The sequence below is a fragment of the Brassica oleracea genome, chromosome C6, assembly GCF_000695525.1.
Source record: "Brassica oleracea var. oleracea cultivar TO1000 chromosome C6, BOL, whole genome shotgun sequence".
Classification (NCBI taxonomy): Eukaryota; Viridiplantae; Streptophyta; class Magnoliopsida; order Brassicales; family Brassicaceae; genus Brassica; species Brassica oleracea.
In genome coordinates this window covers 36,123,990-36,141,611 of record NC_027753.1, presented here as the reverse complement: position 1 = coordinate 36,141,611, position 17,622 = coordinate 36,123,990, and the positions used below count along the sequence as shown (strand labels likewise).

At 35.1% G+C, this 17,622-nt stretch overlaps 3 protein-coding genes across 5 annotated transcripts; all 3 read left to right on the top strand.

Moving 5' to 3' along the window:
- The first annotated feature begins 418 nt into the window (after positions 1 to 418).
- LOC106300563 (CCAAT/enhancer-binding protein zeta) lies at positions 419 to 5,546 on the top strand. The gene is made up of 16 exons (XM_013736732.1): positions 419 to 1,070; positions 1,156 to 1,228; positions 1,316 to 1,435; positions 1,605 to 1,680; positions 1,902 to 1,970; positions 2,088 to 2,168; positions 2,270 to 2,341; positions 2,503 to 2,595; positions 2,781 to 2,927; positions 3,016 to 3,099; positions 3,191 to 3,334; positions 3,423 to 3,512; positions 3,698 to 3,780; positions 3,869 to 4,249; positions 4,372 to 4,594; positions 4,677 to 5,546. The coding sequence occupies exons 1-16, from the start codon at positions 419 to 421 to the stop codon at positions 5,331 to 5,333; spliced, it is 3,045 nt and encodes a 1,014-aa protein (XP_013592186.1). The 3' UTR covers positions 5,334 to 5,546.
- Positions 5,547 to 8,513: 2,967 nt separating this feature from the next.
- LOC106298509 lies at positions 8,514 to 9,324 on the top strand. The gene has a single exon (XM_013734644.1). The coding sequence runs from the start codon at positions 8,725 to 8,727 to the stop codon at positions 9,079 to 9,081; it is 357 nt and encodes a 118-aa protein (XP_013590098.1). The 5' UTR covers positions 8,514 to 8,724; the 3' UTR covers positions 9,082 to 9,324.
- Positions 9,325 to 12,364: 3,040 nt separating this feature from the next.
- On the top strand, positions 12,365 to 16,473 carry LOC106298708 (probable complex I intermediate-associated protein 30). 3 transcript variants are annotated; one of them, XM_013734852.1, is made up of 7 exons: positions 12,365 to 12,470; positions 14,802 to 14,915; positions 15,123 to 15,179; positions 15,534 to 15,625; positions 15,733 to 15,813; positions 15,889 to 15,987; positions 16,080 to 16,473. In XM_013734852.1, exons 2-7 carry the CDS (start codon positions 14,825 to 14,827, stop codon positions 16,269 to 16,271), a joined length of 612 nt encoding a protein of 203 aa, XP_013590306.1. In that variant the 5' UTR covers positions 12,365 to 12,470; positions 14,802 to 14,824; the 3' UTR covers positions 16,272 to 16,473. The 3 variants fall into 3 exon arrangements, with proteins under 3 accessions (XP_013590306.1, XP_013590305.1, XP_013590303.1); XM_013734851.1 differs by lacking the exon at positions 12,365 to 12,470 and adding an exon at positions 14,452 to 14,500; XM_013734849.1 differs by lacking the exon at positions 12,365 to 12,470 and adding an exon at positions 14,532 to 14,731.
- The last annotated feature ends 1,149 nt before the right edge of the window (positions 16,474 to 17,622 follow it).

Here is a 17,622-nt window from a genome sequence, read left to right as displayed (position 1 = left end):
GTGGAAACCATTCAAATTCTAATCATGTGGTAAGTTAATTGGATTTTGCATTCTTACAAGGGATCCCGCTTGTAAAACAAAAAGATTTAAATATCATTTCACTCTACAATATGCTTCAAAATTAAACTACTTCACTAAAATGTCAACTCAGGAATGTCCAAGATGAAATGAAGGCATTAGTATCTGCCTATAGGTAAAAACGCTATCACCGAGTCTTTAGAGTTTGGGCCTCAATCCTAAGTCCTTACAAATTTGGGCCTTGAATCTTAATAATCTCTACAGTTCGGGATTGGGCTCTAAAAGTCGTAATTTACACTTATGCCACTCTCGTCTGCTTCCTTGTGCTCTTTCTAAAACCCTAACCAGCAGCTTAAAGCTTTTGTAGAATCCCAAAAGAGAGATCGATTAAACCCTAATCATGTCGGAATCAAAGCCAACGAAGGAGATGAATGCTCTCACAACATCCGAGATCGCTTCATTCGCCTCCTCTCTCGGCTTACCTTCATCTCTCCCTTCTTCAGGCTTCAACGACTCTGATTTCCGCAAACCCCCAAAAGCCCAGAAACGTAAGAACCCTAAGAAGGAAGGAGACGCAGTCAAGAACAATCCAAAGGAAGCTAAGAAGCAAACCCCTAAAGACGCAGCTCCGGCGAAGCAGACGGTGAACCCTAAGCCAAAGGCTGATTTTTTATCGATTGAGGACGAGAACAGTGGGTTCAAGGCGAAGCGGTTCGAAAAGTTCAAGGCTTTGCCTAAGCTTCCGTTGGTGAAAGCGAGTTTACTGAGCTCGGAGTGGTATAACGACGCGGAGGAGCTGGAGGAGAAGGTCTTTAGCAGGAAAGTGGCGGTGGGGGATGTGATGGGTGTGGTGGAGGTGAAGAGGGAGATGGGGGAGAGGCTGATGTGGCAGTACGCTGAGGACTTTGTGGCGTCGAAAGGGAAGAGTGGAGATATGAAGATGGTGATTTCTGCTCAGAAGTCTGGGACGGTGGCTGATAAAATCACTGCCTTTGAGATTATGGTTGGGGAGAATCCCATTGCTAATATGAGGTCTCTTGATGCCTTGTTGGGTATGTTTCTATGAAGCTGTCTCTGTTTGTGTTATCTGCCCAAACAAAACACTTGTTGAGTTGTTGGAGCTGTTTTTGATTGCAGGAATGGTGACTTCAAAGGTTGGAAAGAGATTTGCATTCAAGGGTCTTAAGGCTCTATCCGAAATTTTGATCAGGCACTTTTTTTCTTACTCTCCCATGTTGGTTCTTGCATTCTTTTTATTTGGTTCTCATTAAGTGAGACTTTTTTTGTGTGTTTCCAGGCTGTTACCTGATCGCAAGCTGAAGACGCTTTTACAGCGACCTTTGAACAGCATTCCTGAAACTAAGGATGGTTACTCACTTTTGCTGTTTTGGTACTGGGAGGAATGCTTAAAACAGAGGTAAATATCTACTTCCAGAGAGAACATACTTTCTAGTTTACTTCGAAATGTAGTTTGCTTAAATAATGCCACGAGCTGCTATGTGTCCAAGGTCTGTTTCGTGTATTGGTGTTTGGTAAATGTTCTGGTTTGATGGTTCACTTGAAGGCTTACTGTGCTGACTTTGCAGGTATGAGCGCTTTGTTAACGCCCTTGATGAATCATCTAAGGATATGCTTCCAGAGCTGAAAGACAAGGCTTTAAAGGTATATCTTATTTACCACTCTAAGCCTCCCTAGCCTCTTTATTACCACTGGTTATTTTGATTTATTATATCAGACATTTGAGTAATATAAATGTAATACTGTTCTCTGGATGATGCATGATTTCACGGCAGAGGTCTCTGTTTTCTAAAAGATACCATTGTTTTTTTTGCTAACATGATCAGGATCTTGACTATCGTTACTGATTTTTTTTTTGGTGTTAGACTATATACTTCATGTTGACAAGCAAATCAGAACAGGAGCGGAAATTGCTTGTGTCATTGGTGAACAAGGTAGTTTCAATTGTACTTTGGAATATTATGTATTTAATAAAAACTATTATATATTTAATAAAGTTTTATCAACTGTGATGATCCCTCTAATTGTTCCTTTGGATTAACTTTACACAGTTAGGAGATCCTCAAAACAAAAGTGCGTCTAATGCTGATTTTCACCTGACAAACCTTTTGGCTGATCATCCTAATATGAAGGTTTGAACTATTCAACCTTCTTATGTCATGTGTCGGGATTTTGTTGATTATTTGGTTGTTTGGAGTCTTCTCTTCGTCTTAAAGTATAGTTAATTTTGCAGGCTGTGGTGATTGATGAAGTTGACTCCTTTCTCTTTCGTCCTCATCTTGGGCTACGTGCAAAGTATCACGCTGTATGTTCTTTTATTTTCTGTTCATATTTTTAAACAAATTTCTTTTCTCCATTCATATATTCTTATTATTATTATACTTTGGCTTCGTTTGACTTCGATGGGAAACAATTTTACTGAGACTACATTCAGCTTTTCTGAAACCACCCTGTAAATTTTCACAGGTTAATTTTCTGAGCCAAATTCGATTGAGCCACAAAGGAGAGGATCCAAAGGTGGCAAAACGCCTTATTGATGTATATTTTGCCCTGTTTAAGGTATATAACTAACTCGCATCTAAATTCTATATAAGTGAGAAATCAAAACATTTCACCCCGTTTCCACCTTTTCATGATCTCCAAAACGTCTACTACCCTAAATGTTCTCTTTTACGTGCTGGTCAATAGTCATAACTTGACGTGTTCCGAGTCTGAGACATATGAATGTGTTTCCATTTTTGTAGGTTTTAACCACAGAAGCAAACAAGAAACCAGGCACAGATGACAAAGCGGCTGATAAGAAAAATGCCAACTCAAAGGACACAAAAGAAGACAAAACGGCTGATTCACCTGTTGAATTGGATTCCAGAATTCTATCAGCTCTACTTACGGTTAGTCCCAATGTGTTTTTGGTGTATGTAATTTATTATCATTGAGACTTTACAGGTCAAGTTATTCCTTATCATTCCATTACTGCAGGGAGTTAACAGAGCTTTTCCATATGTTTCCACTGACGAAGCAGATGATATAATTGATTCTCAGACGCCGGTGCTTTTTAAATTGGTAATTCTGAAAACCTCATCGTATAATTTTTGTTTCAACAGTTGCAGCCAGGAAGTTAATAAAGATAAATGAATCTTGAATGTTTATGCAGGTACACTCGAAGAATTTCAATGTGGGAGTTCAATCACTGATGCTTCTTGACAAAATCTCATCCAAGAATAAGATTGTCAGTGATAGATTTTACCGTGCATTGTACTCGAAACTTCTACTCTCCTCCGCAATGAATTCTTCCAAGGCGAGCTCAATTTTGTGTGTTGACTTAGTTAACTTAGTTCATCAATTTTATGTAACCGTGTTCAATAATTTGTCATTCTTAATTTCAGGCTGAAATGTTTATTGGGCTTCTTCTCAGAGCCATGAAGAACGATATAAATATAAAGCGTGTGGCTGCCTTCTCCAAAAGAATCTTGCAGGTTGGTAACATGAATATATGAATCATCAAACCCATCTTTTGTCGTTATAATTTCATTGATAGTAAGACAATAATTTCATTTGTTATCTTGATTAGTGATGCTAGCACATAAAGATTGATGTCATTAGCACACTGTATTGAAATTCTTTGTCATCTCTAAAGTTTACTCTTATATACTTTGACTAGATTGCGCTACAACAGCCACCACAGTACGCATGTGGATGCCTTTTCCTTCTGTCTGAGGTGCTAAAATCAAGGACACCTCTATGGTAATCTTTTTTTGTTTTTGTTTAATTAAACATATTGATTGTTTTTTTCTCCGATTATTCAATGGGTCTTTCTATTTTTACCATGCAGGAACATGGTGGTCCAGAGGGAATCAGTTGTGGAAGAAGAAGATGTAGAACATTTCGAGGATGCTAAAGATGAAGATGATATTGATCCCATTAAGGAAGCAGAGAAAGAAAAGAATGATGTTGAAGAGGACAAAATCACAAGTAAAGATGATGATGATGATGATGATGATTCTTCAGATGACGAAGAGGCTTTAGCGGTCAGGCAATCTGATGAAGAAGAAGATGATTATGCTTCTGACGATGGTGAAGAGCTATTTATTAAAGAAACCCCCAAAGAAACCATAGAGGTTTCTAATGATAGTGGCAAAAAAATTCAAGCGCCATTGAAATCAAGTTTTCTTCCCGGAGGATACGATCCTCGCCATAGAGAGCCTTCTTACTGGTCAGTTAATCTCATCTTTCATCCCAATAATTACATATGCCCTTCTAATTAGTATTGGCAGCTTTCTTGATATTATTATATATTCTTGGTTGTAACTGAATCATTAATTTCAAATTTAACAGTAACGGAGACCGTGTGAGTTGGTGGGAATTGGTGGTACTTGCTTCACACGCTCACCCCTCGGTGGCTACTATGGCTGGAACACTTCTCTCAAGAACTACTATAGTTTACAACGGAAACCCTCTGAATGATTTATCTCTAACTGCTTTCTTGGATAAATTCATGGAGAAGAAACCAAAACAGAACACATGGCATGGTGGCTCCCAGATCGAACCTTCCAAGAAGGTAAACACAGCTCAAGCCTCAACATCTACAGCTTGAAACCATTTTGTTATCTATATTCATTCTTATTCTTCTTCATGTGCAGCTTGACATGTCAAACCAGATGATTGGATCTGACATTCTAAGGTTAGCAGAAGAAGATGTGTCTCCTGAAGATTTAGTCTTCCACAAGTTCTACGTGAACAAGATGAACAGCACGAAGCAATCAAAGAAGAAGAAGAAGAAGAAGCTACCTGAAGAAGAAGCTGCTGAAGAGCTTTACGATGTGAACGATGGCGATGGTGGAGGTGACTACGATAGTGATGTCGAATTCGAAGCTGGCGATGAGAGTGACAATGAGGAGATTGAGAATCTGTTGGATGATGTTGATGATGACGCTGTGGAAGAAGAGGCTGGTGAATATGATTATGATGATCTAGATAAAGTTGTGGGAGATGATGATGAGCTTGTGGATGATGCGAGTGATGCAGAGATGGACGACGCAGAGATGGATATGCTTGATGGTGAAGATGTGGATGAGGATGTTGATGATGTTGATGATGGTGGTGGTGGTGATGATGATGATGGTGGTGTTGTTGGTGGTAACAAGAAAAAGAAGGAAAAAGGAAAACGGAAATCTCCATTTGCGAGTCTTGAAGAGTACGAGCATTTGATAGACGAGGATGATTCAAAGTCGAAAAGAAAAGAAACATCAGAGCCCAAAAAGAAGAAAAAGAAGAAGACGACCAAAGCGTCAGAATAAAGAATGATGCATTGAAGCAAAAGGAAACACTCGTATTGCTTGCTACGCAAGGCTTCTTTTGTGCTGTTGAGTTGTACTAAAACTCTGGAGACAGTTACTCCAATTTTGTGGTGTTTTGTTATCTCTTCTACTTTAAGTTTTCATTTTTAAAACAAAAAGATTTTGTATGATTATGTTTTCTAATCACTTGAGGCTTGATCCTTGAAACCATAATTCAAAATATCCTTTATATCCGTAATTGTTTCACTTTCATCAGTTTTGAGTGTTTTTCATTGCTTACATTTATTTACATACAAATATTGATACTATTTGGTATAATTTCTCCTTGGTATAGTGAAAGCATCATGGTAGGCGTGGGTAGAGCAGTAAATTGGGCGAGTTCATGTCCATTAGCCCATATTCATTTGTCCATTTATTATTTGCGGACAGAGAGTGACCATGTCCATTAAGAACCATGTCCATTGATGACCATACCCACTAACACCCATATTTTCATGGGCTGCCATGGGGTCCATAATGACCATATAAGAAATTTTAAATTTTAATTTATAAGCCTACAATTATATATAAAAGTTCATAAAATTAAAATTTATCCATAAATTCAAAAGTACAACAATACATAAGTTCATAAGTACAACAATTCCGGTCTTGGCGGGAAAAATCAATTTTGCGGTTTTGGCGGAAAAACTTAATTTTGCAGTTTTCACGGGAAAACTCGATTTGGCGGAAAACTAGATTTTCTGATTTTGGCAGAGAAACTCGATTTTTCGGTTTTGCCATGGGGTCCATAATGACCATATAAGAAAATTTTAATTTATAAGCCTACAATTATATATACAAGTTCATAAAATTAAAATTCATCCATAAATTTATAAGTACAATAATACATAAGTTCATAAGTACAACAATTTCGGTTTTGGCGAGAAAAATTGATTTTGCGGTTTTGGTAGGAAAATTCGATTTTCCGGTTTTGTCGGAAAAATTCGATTTTGCGTTTTGAAGAAAAACTCAATTTTGCGGTTCGGACGGAAAAACTCAATTTTCTGGTTCTAACGGGAAAATTTGATATCAAAATTTAAGCGAAAAAATCGATTTTACGATTTTAGCAGAAAAACTTAAATTTTAGAATCCTTAGGTTTTGTGACCATTGGACAGTCCACGTCCATAAAGCCCAAAACCAACAAAGACCATTTTCTTAATGGTCTCCCACATTTTGTCCAATAAAAACCAATGAAAAAAATGGGTTTGTCCATATTAAGTCCGTTTGTATATGGACATGGGTAACCATTGGACGGCCCGCCCATTTGACTCCTCTAGGCGTGTGGGAGCACAAGTTGAAACAGTGGTAATTGGGTAGTTAGTTTAAATCATACTAGATCTTTAATCGAGTGATTTGAATGATTAAGACATGCTTAGATCATATGTAACCTTAAAATCCTACTTTTTGGGGGAAGAAGCCAACCTCTCATTTAAAGTTTAAAAACATTTCCAAGCCTAAACACATTATCAAAAGTAGAACTTTAAACATTTCCAAACCCACCAATGTGTCAGGTCAAATCTGTAGGATATTCATGTTCATACATCTTAAAATATTCATCTATAATAAACATATCCGAACATACATTTATATCCAGCAACGATTGCAACTACTACATTATGTAGATTAGTATGTATGGAACACGGATTATTATAATTAGAGGAAGTCCAAAAAACTAAAGTAGATTAGTTGCACAATTGTCGAGCACTTGCATGAACAACAGCACCATCACAACTGGCTTGTCTCTACTTTAGTTTTGGACTCTAGTTTTAGTATAATCTATGAATTTCTTTTAATTGAGTTTCTAACCTTTTAGGTTATAAGTATGCTTAAATCTCAAGACAAAATAAAACACAAAATGCTAAAAGTATCACACCTTAGATTATTAAGTAATATATATGGGGCTGCTTTTAAAAATTAATCAGCATAACGCGATTTAATCAAATCACTGATTAGGAATCAAAAGTACTGTAAATTAATATTCCGAATTGCAGGTTGCTTGTCTGTCTCTTGTAATAATGAAAGTATATATAATGTATGCATATGCATATATGTCCGTGTCATTTTCCTTTCTTAATCTTCAATAAATTATCTGTTCAAAAAAAGAAAATCTTCAATAAATTCACTCTTTAAATAGAATACTATTTTTTTAAAGAATCACCTTTGATAAAATTATTAGGCTTAGTTTGAGGACTACATAAGTATCTAATCTCTAATCATTCGCGAGTACTATCTTACTATTTGATTTATTTTGCTACAAAAATGGTAATGTTCGACCACCTATAAAAAGAAGTATTTAAATTTTCTTAAATGATTAGCTTACCATCCACAACTTTTTGTTGGATAAAGACAGAGGGTAAGGTACAATGGTCTTCTCCACCTAATTTCTCGGAAATACCAAACTAACTTTAAGGATTCGTAATATGCCTTTGCACTGAATAAGAGGACTGTATTTTGTCAAAAGAACAAAATTGCCTTGTGATTGGTGGTTGCATAAATGTCCAATGTCATATATACTTATGTATAGTACATTATAAGATACAACAAAGAAAACTTACTGAATAAACATGAATGTATATAACTATATGTAAAATATTTATAACTTTTGATTTATGATGCGTGGCATACTGGCATCTATGGAGCAAAACAAAATGGCATATGTAAGAAATAGACATATGATGCAGTGGTTAAGAAAATAGACGTATGACGCGATGGCTGTCATGTAAATCTAGATTAATAATATAGTTTTAGTAAACTAAACCATTATGGTTAGTTTCTTTTAATTGTTGATCAAACGTTATATAGTTTTATATTTTATACATGTGGTTTATATATGATATCGTTGAGTTTTTAGTAATTATAGTGTACTAAATATATTTTAATTGTATTGTTCTTAATCATCAGTAGAAATTTCTAATTTGATTAACAACTGTGACTTATTTAATATTTATACATGAAAATAAATCAATTACTGCCGCAAAATTTATTACGGGATATCTATACAATTTTTTTTTAAAAAAGATTATAAGATAAAAAGGAAAAACAATGGGCACAGCAACACTAGTTTTGCCATTTGTGTCTTCATCCCTCTTAGCTGTTATGCATCAATCGGTGGGTCATGCATCTATACGTTCTCTCTCTCTTGTTTCTCTTTCGCACTCAATATATTTATACACTAACCTTCCTCGTTATTTCCTCCCAAGAACATCTCAAACACTTCTATTCTTCATTCATTCAAATATTTTGACCAACACACACACATATAATAATTTGTCCTCATAAACCCTAAACCCTACCTAGTTCCAACAACTCTCTAGTTCCAAATCCAAGAAAAAGAGGATAGTTTCATAAGCAATGGCCAAAGTTGGGAAGCTGACAAAGCTCAAGTCGGCCATAAAGAAATGGCCTTCCTTCGCCAAGAACCACCACCACTCATCCTCCTCCGCCGCTGTATCCGACGAGCTCTCAGAGGACAACAATCTCCATGTTGTTTATGTTGGTCAGACTCGAAGACCTTACATGCTTAGACCAGACATCATCTCTCACCCACTTTTTCAAGAACTGGTGGATCGGTCTTCTAGATCCGTGGAACATGATCGTGAGATTGTTGTAGCTTGTGAAGTTGTTTTGTTCGAGCACTTGTTGTGGATGCTCAAGACTGGTCAAGAAGGAGGATCCGTTGAAGAATTGGCTGAGTTCTATACTTATTAACATCGACCGATTGATTTATAAACATTTGCTTCGTATAATATATACTTCCAATGTTGTTATTTTTGTTGTTGCTGCTGATTTGTGTTTTGATTCGATGCGGTGTGTGATCAAAAACGTGATCTCGTAAACCATGTCATTTGCTTCTGCTTTTTTTTTTGTTATCGAGCAATTTTATGATGATGAGCATATGTAGCTTCTTACTTTGTTACGACCAACAAATAATTATATTCCCCTTTATATTCCCTTCAAATATATTCTAATATATGCATTTCCTTAACTTAACTGTAATAGACAATTAAGAGAATGTGATGATTTTATAGATAAACTTATTTTATGGTCGCATTTATATTATTTACTTTCATTGTGGCGGTTTTTTAACTTTTGTTTCTCTTTTTGTAACGGAATCTATCTCATGATGAGTCATGTGTCTCATGACATATAAAAGGTACTTTATTGATGTTTGAAAATTGCTTAAATTAATACAGATTTTTTTTTAAAAAAAATTGATTACATGATGACGATCCCAGTTAACTAAATTATCTATCTTTAAAAAAAAATACTAGTAATGATTTATATCATTGACATTCATGGTGTTTGGTTTTAAATCCGGGACAGTACTTAGCTAAGACATACTACATAACATTGCTAACTAGCTAGTATCGAAATGATTAAGAACTCTGAAAGATCCATTCTACAAAATTAACAATTATAATAAACATTTTTCATATGTTTTTGCACTGTGATTATTTAAAATACTGTTTTGTATTTGTTTTTAAAACGTAATTAGTAAATCTTCATTTTAAAATCGTCGAGACTCCACGTACATACGTACCTGAGACACGATCCTCTGTAAATCATACATATATATATATATATATGGTTGTCCGTTTCAAATATGTATTTCCGTATAAATCATAAACTTATAAGCATTTTTTTAAAAAAAAATTGCCAAGAATAATGGTCGCTCTCATGACGCGTTGGTGACCTGGTCCCAAGTTCATGTCCCGACTCTCCTTTCTAGTTGCAGATATAACATATTCATTTTTAATGTTTCTGAACTTCCAGCCATATAAAAATATATTAATTTTAAAGAAGTATAATACATAATGAAAAATATAGTTTATACTACTTGCTTACCACCAGTTAAAAAGCATACAAATACATGTATACATAGAGTATATCTGTAGCAGCAAAGTTGGTGATCGAAACTGATAATTGTCGTGGTGGTGACGAAAGGGACGCACGGAATATTATTAAAGAGTCTCGAGGACTTTATCTATACACATAAACGTAATTAATTAGACAAAACTATATATGCTCTAATATAATAATTAATATCATATCAACTTTTAAGTACGATCATAATACTATATATGCTCTAATATAAAACTATACAAGAGGAGAAGTTTGGTGGTTAAGTTTTAATTAAGTTTCGTAATTGCTTCCGACATGCTAATGATTGAGAAGTCGCTCGGTGTGTCCTTTCCGCAAACTTCATGGATATGTCTACTTCTGTCTTCTTCATTACACCTCTTGCTGCCTATACTGTGTGTACAAGATTGGGTTATGCTATGAGTCGAAATGTGATCAATTTTCTTAGAACAAATATATTTATTCACCACAATTTTAAGTAGGTTAAAACGTAACACCATTTAAATTTGTAAAATGAACAATTCTAATTAAATAGTTATGGTTTCTTATTCGGCGTGCGCAAAAATGGTTGGTAATAATCATAACATTCCTTTTACGAAAAAATAAAATAATAATCATAACATTCGTGAGAGTGATTGGTTGAATTTTATCTCTGGTTTATTTATTTTAAAACACTTAATTTTACCAATCATGTTGTAACTTTATTTTTGAAAGTTAAAGCGTACAACAAATTTCTATTAACCTTTACCAATCATATTTTAGCTTTACTTTTAAAGCTACATCAAAAAAAATTAAAGCAATTTTTTTTCTTATTTATTTTAGGTAAAAACCTACATCTTTGGGAGTGATTGGTGTTGGCTGTGAGTGTTCTATACAACCATAATTCTCTCTACCGCAATAAAATCAAAGCAATCAAGCTTTATTAATAAAAACTAAAGCTAGAACCCAAAATATTTAAAAAATATATATAATGGCTCTAGAAATCAATTTTTCTACAGCTTTAGGTTTAGTGCTTTTAAAACTTTGAAATAAACCTACAGCAATAAAATTTAAAGCTAAAGTAACAAAATCTACCGCTTAAATCCTAAAGCAAAAAACCCAAAGCTACAGCCTCTACCAATCAACTCCTTTATTTTACAGGCTGAAGAAACTGTACAATGAAAAAACTATCTATAATATCAAATAAATTAGATAATCATAATAAAAACATCTATAAATATTTTAGTTTAATTCTGGGTGTTTTTAAAATTATCGAATGAACTTTGATAATTTATAAAAATCATTAATATCAATTATTTTAGTTGAAAAAAATAATTATTTTATATATATATATATATATATATATATATATCACATATTTTATTTTGAAATATCTATAGCTTACAGCTATAACAATTTTAACTACAGTGAAAATCTTTGCAAGAAAATCTACAGTAACAACTTTACAGCTACAACCAACTTACCTACAACTAAATTTTTACAACTAAATTTTTACAGCTAAATTCTTACTGCCCCAGTCGAACCAATCATCACCATAATCATTTTTCTCAGAATAAATATATTTGGTTACCATAATCAATTTTCTCAGAATAAATATATTTATCCACCAATTTCTTTTTGTAGGTTAAAAACGTAACACCATTTAAATTGGTAAAATGTGAATGTGAGTAATTCTAAAGAAGCGCTAATCAAAGCGATCTCAATGAAGCGGGAACCGATAGAACTCTACGGCCTCTTGTCGGACATCGATTCACTGTCTTCATCCTTCCTTCTCTGTCGTTTTAGTTTCCTTCCTAGATCCCAAAATGGGTTTGCTGATTCTATTGCAAAAGTCCATCTTTTACTGGGCTGAGCCCTTGTTAAGTCTTTTAAATCAATGAGTTTCAGTTCCTCAAAAAAAAAAAAGAGTAATTCTAAAGAAATAATAATGGGCTGCTTATTATGTTATATGTATAGATCATACAAGAGTTAGTTGGCGTATAAAAGAAAATATTTGAATGCCAGTCTCAATTTAGATTGGATTCAAAGCCGAGTGAAGGAATTGGGCCTTAGCAGGCCTCATGGCACAATGAAATGAAAAAAAAACACACACCGGTACAAGAAACAAGACTTTGTTCTGCCTTCCACGTTGGTCTCCTAGTTAAACTGACACTCATCGGTGGCCGACGTTGCCAGTGATTGTGAAACCAAACTCATCCTTTGTGTCTTGTATGCACCATAAATAAATAAAAAAACAGGTGAAACCAACTCATCCTTTGTCTTGAATGATTACGATTGTTCATTTTGCCAAGATTGAGTTTGCATTCAGTTCAACTATGTCTTCCAAGTGTTTGCTGAAATGCCTCAATGGGTAGAGATAGTCATTTCTTTCGCAAATATAGGTTTTTAAGGGGATTCAATGTTTTCTGCGGATGAATCTAAAATGATCTTGGATTGGATTAGCTGAAGTCAGTTTACTTACTACTCTCTTCTTAGATGGAAACAATATTTTTAGTTCATGACTAAATGAGAAATGTTACGACTTGCAGTCTCCGCAGGAGTTCTTATTAGTGTATTATTATTGTTCAGAGTTTCTCCGTTGCCATTTGGGAAAGCAGTTGAACAGTCAGGAGGTTTATAAGAATGTCACGGTTTAGATCATTGTGGCAAGCCTCGGTGAATGCAACGTACCTAAAGTACTCAAGCAACAAACAATGGTCCTAGCGAGGTGCGCACTCGCCGCCCACTAACAGGCCAAAACACTACCGAAAAGGTGCTCGGTTCATACACACACCGAAAAAGTGCTCGGTAACACACGCCCGTAGACGATTTATCGACACTTCCAGTCTACAGCTCAACCGGTCGACTAAAGTTGGCTGTGACCTCCATACAATCCGGCATACAGCAGTCCGACTCTGTATCCGTCTCCAAACAAAAACAATCCTAGCTAAGAATTTACATTAAGTGAAACAATCAATGTTGAATCCTCTAACCCCCTAGTTCCGGTTTATGCAAAGAACCTAAAACTAAACAAGCAATGACAGACTCGATTTCACACATTAGAAATAAATTATACTTATTCGAGGTCCTAAGCCGAATAAGAGGAGTTCGGGAATAGACCCTCACCTTAGCAACAATAAGAGGTGGTATCTATGAACTCCAGCTGCTCAAATGGATTCCAAATCTGAAATCAGATCGAAATTTCGAGTCAGAACTCCTTTCGAACGGTTTAAAACGGGTATTTACGGGAAAGTCAACTCGCTGGTCAAAGATTAATTATTTAATTAATTAATTAATTAATTAATTAAATTATTTATCTTTGACCAGCGGGTTGACTTTTCCGTAAATACCCGTTTTAAACCGTTCGAAAGGCGTTCTGACTCGAAATTTCGATCTGATTTCAGATTTGGAGTCCATTTGAGCAGCTGGAGTTCATAGATACCACCTCTTATTGTTGCTAAGGTGAGGGTCTATTCCCGAACTCCTCTTATTCGGCTTAGGACCTCGAATAAGTATAATTTATTTCTAATGTGTTCCGTCTGTGTGAAATCGAGTCTATCATTGCTTGTTTAGTTTTAGGTTCTTTGCATAAACCGGAACTAGGGGGTTAGAGGATTCAACATTGATTGTTTCACTTAATGTAAATTCTTAGCTAGGATTGTTTTTGTTTGGAGACGGATACAGAGTCGGACTGCTGTATGCCGGATTGTATGGAGGTCACGGCCAACTTTAGTCGACCGGTTGAGCTGTAGACTGGAAGTGTCGATAAATCGTCTACGGGCGTGTGTTACCGAGCACTTTTTCGGTGTGTGTATGAACCGAGCACCTTTTCGGTAGTGTTTTGGCCTGTTAGTGGGCGGCGAGTGTGCACCTCGCTAGGACCATTGTTTGTTGCTTGAGTACTTTAGGTACTGTGTTTGACATGCATTATAATTAAATTATATTTATTCGGAGTGCTATGTCCGGGTCCATGGACTTCGGGGTGGCATCCCATACCTCACTGAGCGATTCCCCTGTCGCTCACCCCTCACTCTTCCCCTTTTCAGGTGAGACAAACAAGTATGTGATATTTGGACGGACTTGGTGCTATTGGACTTTTCTTTCGGATTTTATTTGGGCATGGGTGAGAGTTGTCGGGTTTATGGGCTTTTATATTACGGGATATTGTTGGTGGCCCGTCGTCCTTAGTGTCAGGGAGACGGGTATCACATTGTTGTATGATGACGCGTCGGGGGTGACACGCTGTCCTCCATATAGGAGGTGACGGGTGTCACAGCAACAAAGAAAGGTATTTTCTTTTATTCTCTTGCTGAGAGTCAATTTAACATGTTTGACACTTCTTGTAACTTATTTAATTTTGTTGCCATTGGTTTCCTTATCTTGTTTTAAGTTGGGTTGTGTATTAAATAGTAACGAATACTTTATATATTCTTGGTTTTTGGCCTTATAATCAAAATGTATTTGCCTGGAAATAAAGATAATGTTTGAAGACTAGGGATGAAGGTTTTGCTTATCATATGTATGCTCTTCAGCCTTTTAGCTAGTCTTTTTTTTTTTTTTAACTTGTTTTCACGATATACATACTTCAGCTCTAACGTGGGAGCTCGAGGAAATGGTACCGCCTGTGGAGAAGTGTATATTCAAGTTCAGTTCAAAAGAAGACCTGAAGAGATGGCACCTGTATTCTGATTCTGAGTATGGAGGTACTTAAAACACAGGTTCAGGCATCTGCTCATATTTGATGTTGCAGAACATATGTACTGCTTAAGAAAATTTTCTTTTACATTCATTCCTCTTTGATTCATATAAACAACTATTGAGACCAAATAAGATATCTGAATATCTGCTGTACATACATAGCAATTCTTCATGTGCTCTGCTAATTATCGTGTTGGATATTTACTATGTAGGATTGTCTTCGGCTTCATTGGAGATTAAAGATGGAGGAAATGGATCAGATTGCACTGGTTAGCGTTATATAATGGTCAATTGTGCTTAGCCTTTTCCTTTCGTTGCTCTTTTGCTTGGTTCTGATACACCCAGTTTGTGTAAGATATATTTTTCAAATAGACTTGTCGTTTGCTTATAAATGGAGGCATGTACATGGTAATAGAGATTCTCAACACCCTTTTTCTTGATATCTTGATCTGCAATTTGTTTGGTTTTTAGCCGTTTAGGTTCTTTTATGCGTCTCTGATGAAATTACATGCATGGAAATGAATATATGAGGTTTCTTGATTCTTGTACCATTGCTTCCAAGTCTCATCATTCTTGTTTCTGCAATTGGGCTGACCATTTTCACCGTGTTACCTCTTCCTTAGGTGTTTTCTCGGGGAACCTCTCTACGGAGATTAGCGAAGGTTCAAAATTGAGTATTAACCGGAGTGGTTTCTGTGGAATGCGCTCAAAGAAGGTTAAACACATACCCTTTTTTCTTACTAATCATCAAATGTCAATCAAAACCAAATATCAGAGTGGGTTTACGCTCAACTTAAGTAAACCACTTCCGCATTTCTGTAGTTTGATGGGTTTATTGATCTCGACGGGTATGATTCAATAGCCATGAGGCTTAAAGGAGATGGAAGATGCTACATCTCTACTGTGAGTCTGATGCTCAACACAAAGTTCATAGGAGCACATCTTTGTTTCTTAAACTAAACCGTGATTTGAATTCAGATATATACTGAGAATTGGGTAAACTCGCCAGGACAAGCAGAAGATAACTCATGGCAAGCTTTTGTATTTGCTCCAAAGGGAAACTGGTATACAGCTAAGGCAAGTCTCAGACTTCTTCGACAAGGCAACTTGCGTAAAAAGAGGTTTTGTTATATACACCTAACCCAAGCTTGACAATTTTTCCTTTTCAGGTTCCTCTAACTCGCTACTTGCCAACATGGAAAGGAAACGTGATAGATGCAGACATGGAGATGAATCCAGGCCGTGTTGTGGGTATGTCTCTGTCAGTTAACTCACAAGGAGGTGGTTTTATTGGAGCTAAGTTAGGCGCAGGCGAGTTCAGAGTCGAAATTGACTGGATCAAAGCATTGAGAATGCCATGATGAATAATGCCGACAAAAAGAAACTGAAGTTCTCTGGTTTGGTTTACTTGTAAAACCGGGATTTGGGTTAACCGGATCGAATTTGGTGGACAAAAGGAAAACGTTTGTGAAATGACAACACTTACAAGTTACAGCAAGTTGTCTTGGCTTTAGTAGAACATAAAAGTCAATGAATAAAATTACATGGGCCATTTTAGGCAAGTTGCTCAATTTGATCAAAACTATACCTTAAATTGACGATGAAGAGAATAAAAATAATTAAATTAAACTATTAGAGAACAATAATCACACATTGTGACTAACGTTTGAACCGATAAGAAGAATAGGGTGGGTGGGTACAACGTAGGGTCACGACATCACATCTCTAATTATGTGTTTAGAGATCACTGCGTCCGTACGATTTTTTATCACTTTCTAAATCAAACCAAAGTTTTATCTTGGTAATTATTTTAAATGTTGTGTGTTTGATAAAGTTAATCATAAATTTTAAATTATTAAAGCAGAAAAAAGAATAGTTTTAATTATTTTTAAGATATTTGCAAAAAGAAAATTGCGTACGATAAGAAGAATTCGTGGTAATATACTTTAATAGTTTTTAATTACTTTTAAGATATTTGCAATGCAATTTCTCTTCATATAATAAGAAAAGAATTAGGCTATGAGTGTTAAACGCGGGACAAGTGTAACGTATGGCGGGAAGAAAAATGAGTCACCATTCAACCAATTTTATTGCCATTGTTTTTATAAATAAAATACTCATTAATTGTAAAAGTAGATGGTGCGGGACAAGTTTTATGGTAAACCACACTTGAATCTGAAAAGAAAGAAATAAGGTGTGGTTAGTCACTGTTATAAATAAAATTATTTTCAAAATTAATTATTAAAAAATAAATGAAATCACATATGTAACCACTGCTATTTTGTCCATATAATATACGTAAACTGAAGTTAAAATGTATACTATTTAATTAACAAAATTAAAATTAACTATATATTTCAAAAATAAATTTTTTTAACTATACTAGTACTTAATTAGTATAAAGTTAAATAATTAAATGTCCAGGTCTAGTTGTAGCGGTTCTCATTTAAACTATTTTATTTAATGATCTTGTTGTTTTGAATCCTTAAATTAAAAAGTATCTTTTTGTAAATATTGTAATGTAGCTCTATAATGATTTAAAATTATTCTAGTTATTCAAATTTTTAGGTATTTCGACTTATAAGAAATATTTTTAAATTATATGATTATTTGAAAATTAAATGTAGTTAATATTTATAAATAGATAAATTGTGTTATATAAATTCAGGTATCTATTCGGTTTTCGGTTTGGTTCTGACTCGGTTGACGGTT

Coding starts and splice junctions, on each gene's coding strand:
- LOC106300563 (XM_013736732.1), top strand. CDS start 419: ATGTCGGAATCAAAGCCAACGAAGGAGATGAATGCTCTCACAACATCC. Junction 3,335..3,422: donor CCGCAATGAATTCTTCCAAG/GCGAGCTCAATT, acceptor TCTTAATTTCAG/GCTGAAATGTTTATTGGGCT. Junction 4,595..4,676: donor AGATCGAACCTTCCAAGAAG/GTAAACACAGCT, acceptor CTTCATGTGCAG/CTTGACATGTCAAACCAGAT.
- LOC106298509 (XM_013734644.1), top strand. CDS start 8,725: ATGGCCAAAGTTGGGAAGCTGACAAAGCTCAAGTCGGCCATAAAGAAA.
- LOC106298708 (XM_013734849.1), top strand. CDS start 14,710: ATGAAGGTTTTGCTTATCATAT. Junction 14,732..14,801: donor GAAGGTTTTGCTTATCATAT/GTATGCTCTTCA, acceptor TACATACTTCAG/CTCTAACGTGGGAGCTCGAG. Junction 15,626..15,732: donor GTGGAATGCGCTCAAAGAAG/GTTAAACACATA, acceptor GCATTTCTGTAG/TTTGATGGGTTTATTGATCT.